General features: G+C 32.7%; 1 protein-coding gene across 5 annotated transcripts in view; it reads left to right on the plus strand.

The window, feature by feature from the left end:
- Positions 1 to 13,401, plus strand: part of LOC114324907 (uncharacterized) — a 359,531-nt gene that overhangs the window by 308,824 nt on the left and 37,306 nt on the right. Inside the window, exon 1 of one of the 5 annotated variants that reach the window (XM_028272826.2) lies at positions 8,426 to 8,640. The exons of the other annotated variants lie outside the window; for them this stretch is intronic. Coding sequence (XP_028128627.2) covers positions 8,565 to 8,640 — 76 coding nt within the window. The 5' untranslated portion in view covers positions 8,426 to 8,564. Of the gene's footprint in view, positions 1 to 8,425; positions 8,641 to 13,401 lie in introns of those variants that run through there. 5 annotated transcript variants of the gene reach the window in all.

Consider the following 13,401-nt stretch of genomic DNA (forward strand, 5'->3'; position numbering starts at 1 on the left):
TTTCGGTGACTTGTTTTTCTATTTCTGTGATTCTTTTTTCCACTTCTTCTCTGTCTACTTGAATAGCATTTTCCAACTTATTTTCCAAATTTTCTATTTCCTTTTTCTGACAATTCGTTATTTCCTTTATTTTGCTTTTGATTTCTTTAATCTCTGTCTCTTGTTGTCCCATATCGTTCTTGATCATTGTCAAACATCCTTTTACTTCCTTTTCATACTTTCCTATGCGTTCCTCCATTTTCTTGTTGTTCTCTTCTATTGCTTGTTTCATTTTTTGTTGTGTTTCATCCATTTTTTGATCCAATTTTTGTTGTGTTTCATCCATTTTTTGATCCACTTTTTGTTGTGTTTCATCCATTTTTTGATCCAATTTTTGTTGTGTTTCATCCATTTTTCGATCCACTTTTCGTTGATTGTCATCCAGTTTTTGTGACTGGAGTTGCATCAGTTGTAATAGTTTATCTATTCCTGATAATTCTTGCTGTCCTGATGCCATGATTGTCGTGTCTAAAATATCTTCTTGGTCTGAATTATTCTCTTGATTTGAATGTTCTTTTTGTTTTTTGTTGTCTTTGCTTTGGCTTCTTGTCACAGACATTTGTTTTCAAGAAGTACTGTCCCCGCCAAATATGAAATTTTACTAGTATGTTACCAAGACGACTTTTTCTCACCCAAATATTATAAATTGTCAATAAATATATCAAATGTAAATATCGTAAAAATTAAAATATTAAATCAGTTATGTAAAATTTGTACCTAAAGAGATCTAAAATTTTATGTTATCAAATGTAAGTATCTCACTTTTTACCACAGGCATATAAATTTTCAAATACCGGCTTTACTCTTTCTATCCTTCAAATTTGCCACTAGAAATACTTTACAATGCCCTCCACGTTGGACGACAGTTGATGTGATCTTGATTATTGATATGAGATGATAATTTTATATGTCATTTAATTTAATCAATACATTACTAATAATCTAATTAATTTACCAGATCACATATCAATATGTTTTTAATCTCAGGGCTATTTATAAAATTAATTACTTACATACGTGGCTTCTAAGTATTTCTTAATGGTTCCTAATCGGGATAGGAAAGAAAAGAGTAAAATAATAACACATATGGGTTACAATTGTAATCAAAATATTGTTTATTTTATTCAAATGGCAATCACTGCTTAATATTTGCTATATCTTATTATTCTTAAACATAACATTTACACATGGGAATCTTATTTTCTTTTGATTTCCAATTGAAAGTTTTTATTAACATTTAACTATTATGATTTATTAGCAACAATTCTATTTAAGTTTGATGAAGCTTTTCTGATATTATTTATTATGTTTCTTCAATTTTAAATGTGGTATTTACTACGAAAAACCCATACATTCATGTCCAAAAAAATGAGACTGACCTTTTTCTGGTGCACTGAGAATATCTTCACACAAGACCCGTTTCCTGCTATCCTTGGCTGCAATCAAAACCTCGTCCTGGCTTCCAGTAATGTTCTCCTCTGAAACTAGCTCGTATAGCTCTCGTTTCCTGCTTCTGTCGTGATGCTGTCTTCTACCTTTTTCGAAACTGCAATCAACTACCGGGAACTCTTTGCTCAAGGAGGTTCTTTTACTCTCAACCTGGCCTACCTCTCGTTCTACGATAGATACTCCACACTCACGGAACTACACAGGCTTTCTCACTCTCCGTACACTACCGTCTACTACTCGACTTCCCTTCTCGACAGCTCAAAACATTCTGATCTCTATTTGTCATTCATTCCCCTACTTTCTAAATATCCCTTCCAGATTCACAAATCAAACTTCCACCACCAACTCTCATTCGCAGTATTCCTCAAAACCAATTTTTAAACTTTCTAAATATGCTTAATGGATTTCAAAGAAAATAGTTAATTCCCATTCTAAAATTACTTTCTACTATATACAAATTTTAATGACCTATTCTCTATTTCCACTTAGTCTTAATTAGCATCGGCTAATGACCGATCCTTCCGCGAACAACGATAATGACCTATTAACGATTTCACTTGAGTCTTATTTAATCACTTCTTAAAATTAAATATAACAATTTGTTGTATACAGGTTGTTCCAAATTTATATGCCCGTGGTTGAGAAAATTGAAAATATTTTATATTAAATTGAATTTTGTCTATAATTATCAAATTTTAATTTTCATATCAAATAGAAATATAACAATATATTATATATTATACAGTACAATTTTCAAAGGAGGAAGACCTAACCCTTCGGTCCAAACCTAACTTTCGGGTATTAGAGTGTAGAGTACCCCAGGAGGTATTTGACCGCTGCGCGCAATCACAATATACCGGCTATACCTAACGTGGTGAAAAATCACTTAAATCGGACAACAGCTTTAGGAAATTCCAAACATTAAAAATGACCAAATTTTTTGTGGATCGTTTTTTTTTCACCGCAGTGTAGTTTATAGCATGAATTTTAAAGTACCTCCTCCACTAGTCTAAGCTGAACAATGTGCATCTCCACATTTTGGAGCTTTGTAAAAGACTTTGTTTAAATACATTATTTTTCAAGCTTCGTGCAATAAAGTTTCAGTCCTGGATCTTTCAAATGCCGCTGCTAATTAGGTTGCTTAATTATTTGTTAGAAATAACCAAACTTCTTCTTCATGTGCCAAATCCTCTAAGAAGGTCGGCAACCATCATGGCAATTCGCACTTTATATGCCGCTGCTCTAAAGAGATCAGCAGAAGTGCAGTTAAACTAAGCTCTCAAATTGTTAAACAAACTCATCATCATTCTCTTTGCCTTATCCCTATGCGGGGTCGAATTCCCTAATTGCATTTCTCGTCACAATTCTATCTTGGGTCATATCAATGTTAATGTCCTACCTTATCGTCTCTCCCCAGGTCTTCTTTGGTCTTGCTCTCCTACTCCTTCCAGGAATCTGCACTTCAGCTATTCTTTGTATTGGATGATTAACATCTCGACGTTGAACATGACCAAACCATCTTAACCTATGCTCTCTCATTTTGGAATCAATTGGTGCCACACCTAGACGTCCCCTAATATACTCATTTCTAATTTTATCCTTCTTTGTCACTCCACTCATCCATCTAAGCATTCTCATTTCCGCCACATGCATTTGTTGTTCCTCTTTCTTGTCCACTGCCCAACATTGTTCCGTACATCATAGCCGGTCTTATGGCTGTTTTATAGAATTTTCCCTTCAGCTTCATTGGAATTTTTCTGTCGCACAACACACCACTCGCTTCTTTCCACCTCATCCATCCAGCCCTAATTCTACTGCATGCATCTCCATCTATTTCTCCATTACTCTGTAATACCGATCCTAGGTACTTCAAACTATTGCTTTTCACCATCCAAAGATACCATTTTATTTGTAGGAACTCCATCTTTAAATGAACATTCCAAATACTCTGTTTTTGTCCTAATAAGTTTTAAACCTTTTACCTCCATAGCTTGTCTCAACTGTTCCAGTTTTTGTTCTAAGTCTCTTTCACTATTTCCTATTAACACTACATCATCAGCATACATTAGGCACCATGGAATGCATTAGTTTCGCTGTTATCTGGTCCAAAACTAATGAGAATAAATAAGGACTAAGCACCGAGCCTCGGTGCAATCCTACTTTCACCTGAAATGTATCAGTCTCTCGCTCTCCCACACCTGTCTTAACACTAGTCGTTACTGCCTCATACATATCTCTCACAATCTTTACATATTCGCCAGGGACTCCTTTCTTATTGAGTGCCCACCACAGAATCTCTCGAGGAACTCTATCGTATGCTTTCTCAAGATCAATCAATACCATATGAGCGTTGGTCTCTTTATTCCTGTATTTTTCATCAGTTGCCTTACAATGAAAATTGCATCTGTTGTTGATCTGCCCTGCATAAAGCCAAATTGATTACCGGATATTTCGGTTGCTTCACGTATTCGTCTATCAATTACTCTCTCCCATATTTTCATGGTGTGGCTAAGTAGTTTTATAGCCCTGTAGTTTGTACACTGTTGTATGTCTCCCTTGTTTTTGTAGACAGGTATTAATATACTGCTTCTCCATTCTTCTGGCATTTGTCCAACTTCCATAATTCTATTAAATAGACCTGCTAGCCAACTTATTCCTGTCTCTCCCAATGCTCTCCATACTTCCCCAGGAATGTCATCTAGTCCGACTGCTTTTCCTCTCTTTATTTTTTGAAGCGCTTGAGCCACACATCTTCGTTTGTTATTAGTTGTTAAACAAACTTGTTAAACAAACTATGAATTAAAAAAAAAACTTCTAAAGTCGTCACTAATAATAATTGTCGTAGGACAACTTTTTTTAATATGTGAAAAATGTCTGCGTTTCGGAAATGAAAAATAATTTTTCCCTGGCAATAGCGAAAAGGTTATTCTAAATGTTTAATTCTGTAATTCTGTTGATATAATAACTCTCTTTCTCTCTTGCTTGTGATATCCGTAGAATCATTGTATTAAAATGTTTTTGCAAAAAAAAGTTTGGGATAAACGCAAATTGAATAACACTATACATAATACAATAATATTTTTAACACCATAATACCCAACTTTCCAAGCAGCATCAAGGTTGTAGGTTCATTTTTACAATGGTTATTAATATTTATTGAAAATTAAGAATTCTTAGGTTTTTACAGTTTATAAGCGACTAATTAGTAAATCAACATTTTATTGAATTTTTACCCATTCTGTCCATAAAAGACATTTTCAACAAGGTGGAAGGAGCAACAAGTGAAAAGTGTAGCAGGGCTGAGGATTTATGAAGAGAAGACTAAATACATGTGTATAAATAGAGCACGAAGAGACAGGATAGGAAAAAAATGTGATGGTCAACACCTTAAATTTCGAAAGAGTACAACGTTTTAAGTATCTGGGGTCCGTTACCACAGCTGACTGATGTTACTGAAAAAATAATAGATATAATCCAATCGGCAAATCTCTGTCTATTCGCACTGGGTAAGCTTATAAAATCAAAAAATCTTACAAGAAGTTCCAAGGTCAAAATATATAAATTCATCGTCAGACCTGTACTAACATATGGATGCGAAATGTGGACCATGACCATAGCAAACGAAGAAAAGCTCAGACGTTTTGAACTAAAAATACTTCGGACCTCACCACGACATCACCACAAACCAGTATAGAATCAGAACCAATATCAAATTAAAAGCTCTCTACAATGACGCCGATATTGTCAAAGAAATTAAATCACAGCGACTAAGATGGGCAGGCCACATGCACAGACTTCATAACGAGATACTTGTAAGACTGATATGGGAGGAGATTCCTACAGACAAAAGACCACTCGGACATCTCAGAATGCAATGGAGAGATAACATCCAAGCAGATCTCAAACATCTGAACATTCCAGTTGAGCCTATCTTGATGGAAAACTGAACAAATTGGGAAAAAGTTGCACCAGCCAGGACCCCCAGACTTGTAACGCTACGTGAAACAAGTTATATGAGAATAAATTAGAAAATAAATAAAAGAGCCGAAAGACAGTTTCAAGTACTCAAAAATCTGAGTAAAGATGAACAAAGGGAGCCTTAAAAACAAAAACTGCCTTTAGAATAGAATAGAATAGAAATATGCTTTATTGTCATGAAAAATTTAACAATTTTATAGACAAAGCTTACAAGAATCATAAATAAAAACAATAACAAATACAATTTACTAAAATTATACAAATCGTCAATATAAATAAAACATAATAAAGTCAAATAAAAATCAGTAACAATCTATTGCAAAATTAAAAAAAAAAAATTTTTCTTCCTAGAAAATAAGTTCTCTATTGTTCTTATTGATTCCATAGTAGGGTAATTTCGCCTGTTCGCGTCCATTTAGTGCAGTTGGTAAGTTTGAAGAAGAAAATAGAAATGTCCCAGCACTTATTTCAATGAAAGATTTATGTAATGTGTTCATTATATAGTCTATTTTAAGGTTAACTCTTAGTTTAGTTCAAAACATCTTGTGTTTTTCTTTTAAATAAACAAATTTCAGAATTAGGCGTTTCACCCACTTTGCGTCCACAAAATCCAAATTGCGTCCACTAGTAGACCATTTGGCGTCCACCAGGTTAGAATAGGAATGTAAGGCTAATATTTTTAAGATCATGTAAAGAAAGACTGGATTTTAACAATTTCTTTATTTAAGAATATATAGTTATTTAAAAATCAAAATTATCATGTTTTTGGCTATATCATAGTCACAAAACAATACAATAATTTTGTCTAATCTTACCACCACAAGAAATGTTGAATCATATTAACTATGAGACAAGGTATGATTATTAAGGCCTTAGAATTTTAATCAATGACACAAGTCACATTAAAAAGACTTTGGCCTCTAAATAACTTAATCCTACAAATCGAGTGCATTTTAGATGATACCATCTAATACACTTCTTGTCACAGCCAATGTTTTTCTCATCGTCATCTTCTACATCTGAAATTAGTACATCGTCACATTCAGGACATTTTACTCATTCCACGACTGGTTAATTTTCTTTCTTAAATGCTATATCTACCATTTCCTGTGTGACTTCTTGAAGAGGATGTATCTTCTTTTTTCGTTTCGGAGCAGTTTTACGAACCATGTTAGAATCTTTTAAAGTTTTTTTCTGTTCTTGTTTCTCTATTCCTTCTAACTTTCTTTTTTTGTATTGCTTCCTGCTTTTCGTTCTTGATCTTCTCTTTATCTTCATAATACTTTCTCCAAGCAGCAGAATATATGACTGCTGGAGTTCTTTGATTTTCTTTTCTTGCTTTGTTAGAAATTTCAGGCAACATCAGGTGGTTTTTAAATGGATCAGGGATTTTCTTTTGTTAATTCTCCAACACAGCTGAAGCTGGTCGTACTCGAGGAGACTTTTCTAAAAAGGTTGGTAGCGATGCAATTGATGCTGATAAGTCGAAGAAGTCGAAAGCGGTTCTGGCTTTTGTTACTTAGTAAGAGTATCTAACAATTCCTGTTTTTTTAGCCATGCACCTTTTTTCATCTACTCCTAGCGCTGGCTCCGGTCCAGTTTCTTTACTCCATCTGGTCTGCGCCCACTGATTTTGTCCAATATTGTGGTCTTGGGAATAGCATATCCTTTTCATATTTGTCTTATCGATTTTTTCTTCTCTCGAATTTCATTTAACGCTTTTTTTAAATCTTCTTCTATGTATGTTCTCTTTTCCTTATTTTTCCTTGTCTCTGAAGAACTGATCTTAAACAGAACATTTGGAATCAAAAAAATTACTTACTTCATTCAAATCATTCATTTCAATCAACTATATAATACATTTTAAATTTCCAAAGAATTTAGTCGTATGTTGAAAAAAGGACGCAATTTGTTCTCTTGATATCCCTTGTAGGTATAGTTTGCGTCCATTGCGGACGCAAAGTGTAAGTTTTAGAAATTCGGTGTACTAATTCGCGTCCACCTTATTTTAACTGTTAACTATAAAAAATATAAGCAAATTCATAATTGATATTACTCCTTTTTTAATTATTAAAGTCTAAAAACAGCTATTTATCGTAAAATTCACATAAAAAAATAAAATACTTACCGTTAACCGTGCTGCTGCACACTATTTTTTTTCTCAATATTAGGCACATCCGCACTTTCTTTTTGACAAGACAAAACTAAAAATTATTTTAAACAGGATTGGTTGGGCGTATGAAAGTTTTGTCTGTGTGTGCATGTGTCTTATATATTGAGGTATTAGCGGTAATAACTCTTCGTTTTATTGGCGCGTTAGTATACTTATTTTCGAGAATTTTCAAAAGAAGAGCCGTAAAATGGACGCGAATTGGGCGATAGACGCGAACAGGCGAAATGACCCTATTAAAGCGAATACTAGTTCAAGATAAAGATAATTAATACATTAATTTGTGTTATTTTCAATTATTAATTTATAATAATAGTCAAAATTGCTTGAAAGCGTACATACGTACATACCAAAATTTGCTAATCTTTTGTAAATTTCTAAAAATTCCAGTACACAGCACACACAAACAACTTGGTCTTGACCTTTTCAAAGGTGCAACAATTTCGAACGGAAAGTCTAAAAATAAATCGAGATATCGGCTTACAAAAATACAGAGATTACTCCTAACATTGTTTACAATGACATATTTTTATCTAACTCGCATTTTTTCTATACACTTTCAACATCAAAAACATCCTAAGCAAATATATACACATGAGGAGTCAACCCAATAAAGTAGCATAACATTTTCTTCGTTTTTTATCTGGAGATTTAGTGGCATACACAACTTTGTTTTTGTTTTGCAAAAGTTTATCTTATTGCAATTTACATAATCATTAGAGGTATACAACAATAATTATTATTAGTCTGAATCTAAAAAGTGTTGTTTTTTGCCATTAGTTGATCACCAGACTTGAAGGCAGTAAGTAAAGACCTACCTTAACAATCTTTTCAAGCTCCTTATCAGTTTTAAGTGGAGTTCTCGATAAAAATGTGATTTTGTTTTATCAGTGTCAGTATTGTGTTGTTTTTGAACTAGATAGGCAGCATGCCAGCTTGCTGTATCGATTTTAGTATTTTGGATGAACTTGTCAGTGTTTTCGATAACGACTCTTGGCTTTGTGGTATGTATTCAATCTTTTTTCGTGTCAACAATCTGATAAAGTTACAAAATATAGTTGAAGAATAAAATACAAATTTACATTTTCATTTTGTTAGTTCAGTCAGTGTCGGGCTATTTTGAAATGCTTGGTTAAATATTTTATTTAAACAATTAATATTGTTACACCACCCTTATCGTCATAAATAACTAGGTGCTATAATTTCCTAAATGAACGAATGAACCAATTCTTGAGTAACACTTATTATGTCAAAATGTTACCTATTCTAAAATCTCCTATCTTTGATTTTTACACTAATAATAAACTTATTGTAATTTATAATAATACTATAAATAATAATAATAATACATTAAAAAATTCATCTACTTAGGAGGGATGATATTTTGCAATAAGAATTGCTTTTTATTATTTTATTTCTACCGAATTATATATCAAATAATAAAACACACTCCAGGAAATATTTTGCATTAATATAATGGTTTTAGTACAGTCCATCTGCTGAGACACATACGTTACTGATGTAGAATATCACATACTTCTGTATTTTTGCGATTTATTTTTCTACTATTACCAACAGCAGTTGCATATATATAATATGTTATTAATTGATAGTTTCAAACTCTTTTCAAACTTTAAATATACTTCCTATATTTAAAGGATCTTCTCGTTTTTTATTTAAGTCTTCAAACTTGGCCTCTTATCATTTTTTTGAAGTTATAGGTACTTCTTTAGGCACGATTGGGAAAAATGTTGAGAGGGAATTTTTGTAAAAGCGACAGTATGAAGTACATGCATACCAACAGTATAAAGTTAGTTGCGAAATCTTTCAGGTTACGTATGTATCATTGTATCAATGCAAATAAAGTGTGAAAACACTTTATTGGTGTTTTTAGTAAATATATTTATTATAATTTTTGTGCCTTTGGATTTGTCTTTGTTGGGAATAGGATAATTAATATTAAAATATGATGAAAAGAAAATTAAAAAATTGTGTAGAAAATCTAACATTTTTTAGATTTTCTACGATTCATCAAGGGAACAGTAATTTCGGGGAGGCTACAGTTCATAAAAAATTACGTATTAGCGTTATTTCTAATTTTTTGTATTATTTTAAGTATTAAAATTAGTTTAGTATATAAATAAAAATACAATTAAAATGTTTAAAATATATTTATTTCGTTGGAATCATAATAATAGAAGTGTAACTTCTCACGTGCGTACAAAGTACACACGCTCGGCGTGTTTTTGCAGGGGCCCTGTAAAATACCTATATTCTACTCCTTTGGATTGACGTCACTAAAACCGTGACTATCTTCACGTTTATTTACTTTTTTTACTTTTCACGCGAATGACTGTGGAGTTCAATTCCCCGCCGAAGAGATTTTTTTTGTTTTTTTATTTCATTTTAATGAAATATAATAATAATCAAAATGAAGTAATTAAACATAAATGCAAGATAATAGTAAAAATGCAAATGATGAATAAATTATATATTATTATATTTAACAAATTCTGAAAATGACTAATATCATTAAACACAATTTTTAAAGAAAAAAATAATATTTTTAATATTTTAAACAACTTAACCCGGCACCTGCCACGTGGGGTGCTACCAGCACCCCATAACACATTTTTATCAAATATTTGGTATTTCAAGTTTGGTAACCGAGCTGTGCGTCATAGTAGCTTTCTATAATATTATATAGCATAGATGTGTTAGTGTTTGAAGTGGGTATTTAGTGTCATTCTGAACTTATAGCTCTAAAGTCTAATTGGGGTGTCATCATCTGGCACTTTAAGTTTTAAATATTTTTTGTATTTTTGATAAACAGGTCAAATTCACATTTTTTATTGAAATAACTGATTTAAAATATTAATATAGACTCTATACTCACTAAATCTTAATTTTTTTTAGATATTTTACTTGACTTCATTTATTATGGCTTGGTACTTGCTAATTTGCTTATAACATCTTTTTAATTTTATTTTTTAACTTTTATAACATATTAGTGGCTAATAAGTTAATGAAACATGTTTTTTTTATATTCTTGTGTTACTCAACACATTATTTTGTTTTTTAAACAAGTAGATCACAGAAAATTTTTAAGGGGTGCTGTGAGCACCCCACGTGGCAGTTGGCGCCTTGCAAAACCACGTGGCAGGTGCCGGGTTAAGTAAATGTTTTGTGTCAACCTGACATTTGAAAATTCCCTCACATTTATTTACTATTCTAATAATGTTTTGGCAACGCTGTGGGGTTTTGACGTCAGAAATCTTGAATGACATAAGCGTATTTTTGTGGTAAAAAAAACTATATTTTATATTTATATAAAAAGTAAATTTAATTAATTGTATTTTGCTTGTAGTAGTGCATTTTAATAATTAATTTTATTTACTACATACAATTGTTTACCTTTTAATAGCATAACCTTAATATTACTTTTTCTTCTTATAATTTTTTTGGGCTGTGGCCTTGTCAATTGTCCAGCAACCAGGACTAATATAATTGGCCAATATAATTAAAAGTGCTAAAAATGTTGCTGAGCTATGAAACCAGGTGTCGCTTTTCCGAACTAGCACGGTCCCAAAAGAGCAAAACAATAATCATGAAGCTTGAATAATTGAGAATAATAATAATACTAAAAACAATATTTTGTAAATAAAACAAACCATACAACTTTGATCAAATACCACGGGTGTTACCCGTGAATAAAAAACAAAACCATTCGATTTTAATCATATCTAAATATTATCTATTTGGAGGTGAAAAAGATTAAGATAATAATAATATAATGGTGCAAAAATTATTAAGTTTAAAAAATGTACTGAATGTACTGAAAACAAATCATTTTCATATGAAGGTTATCGTTAGGGGCTAAGAAATAACTTTCGTTTTCACTGGACAGGTTTCTTCTAAATGGTTCTGGTCTCGGCTAAACAAAAAACTAGTGAATTTAATGGTTATCATTATCCATAATCGATGGCAGAAGAATATAGGGGCCATAAAAGAACATTTTGGTATTATAAAGGCCCATTTATACATACCCGGGCCGTGTCTGTTCCGGGTCAGTGCCGAGTCCGGGTATTTTTATTGCGATATTCACATACAACCGGGTTGTGGCAGTGTACGTACCGGGCCGAATAAGAGAGGAAAATGTTATTACATATCTCTGTGTAAAAGATAGTTGAAAATATTTCGCCTTGGATAGAAGATCTCACCTCACAATATCTATTGCTTGTCTGTTTTCCAGCAGTCGCGGTCACAAAACAATAAAATCGTGTTTATACAAGTCCCTGCGATCCGTGTCATTTTCGTGCATCGCCAGTGCCGACAGCAAAAATATCGGCTGGGATTAATTTCAGACCGGGCCCGGACGGGCCCCGTCCGGGAAACGCCAATGTATAAACATGCTCATAAGAGTACATATTGTTTTTTTTTAGACCGGGCCCTGTCTTAACACGGAACGGACACGGCCCTGATATGTATAAATGGGCCTTTATACATATCAGGGCCGTGTCCGTTCCGTGTTAAGACAGGGCCCGGTCCAAAAAAAAACAGTATGTACTCTTATGAGCATATTTATACATTGGCGTTTCCCGTATGGGGCCCGTCCGGGCCCGGTCTGAAATTAATCCCAGCCGATATTTTTGCTGTCGGCACTGGCGATGCATGAAAATGACACGGATCGCAGGGACTTGTATAAACACGATTTTATTGTTTTGTGAACGCGACTGCTGGAAAACAGACAAGCAATTGATATTGTGAGGTGAGATCTTCTATCCAAGCCGAAATATTTTCAACTATCTTTTACACAGAGATATGTAATAACGTTTTCCTCTCTTATTCGGCCCAGTACGCACACTGCCACAACCCGGTTGTATGTAAATATTGCATTAAAAATACCCGGACTCGGCACTGACCCGGAACGGACACGGCCCGGGTATGTATAAATGGGCCTTAAACTGGCGCTACGTATGTTCCGTCTCATTTAAAGTCATAAACTCTGACATATTTTTGGTTTAATTTTACAAACGTATACTTCCCCTTTGTTTAATAAGATAAAACCCGACTGATATCAGATTTTACTAAGAGTATAAAATCCTCATTGTTTTAAAAAACACCGAGTTTTATCACCTTTGCAAAAATACATATCGCAGGACTGAATAATCTCTACATTAAAAGTTATCACACAAGGTAAATGGCCTGCTAAATATAAGCAACCTTATCGGCTTTTCACATTAACGAACGTTTCAAATTCATGTTTAGAAGAGCAATATTTTTGTTTTAATTTTTAATATAAATATTTTTGAAGCGGTTCTAAAATATATATGTTTCATGTGCAAGTTGTGTGACATTCAATTCTAAAAAATATTTTCAAGCGGTTAATTTAATTATTGTAAAGGCTGTTTGGGTTTTATTTAATAGTTAAACATTACTTTTAGTTCGATAAAATGATTTATATACAAGGCGAAAACGGCGGGTTTGTTAGAAAAAATATTCCCATGAGATTTTTTTGCATAATCACATTCGTAAGACATCCCAGAATAAGGTTCAAGAAGTCGCCCACGTGAAAAGTGGTCCAATTTTTTTAACAATTTTTTTTAATTAAATTGTAGAAAATCAATATTTTTGGCCCGCACAAATTTTTCTTAAGTTTCTTGGACCATTCTGGACAAAAAAGGTCTCTTGTAATTTTTCTCTAAAGTTGATCGTTTTCGAGTTATATACAATTTAAAATTGAAAAAAAAAACTTAGTAAAAGAA

This window comes from Diabrotica virgifera, chromosome 5 (assembly GCF_917563875.1).
Source record: "Diabrotica virgifera virgifera chromosome 5, PGI_DIABVI_V3a".
Taxonomy (NCBI): Eukaryota; Metazoa; Arthropoda; class Insecta; order Coleoptera; family Chrysomelidae; genus Diabrotica; species Diabrotica virgifera.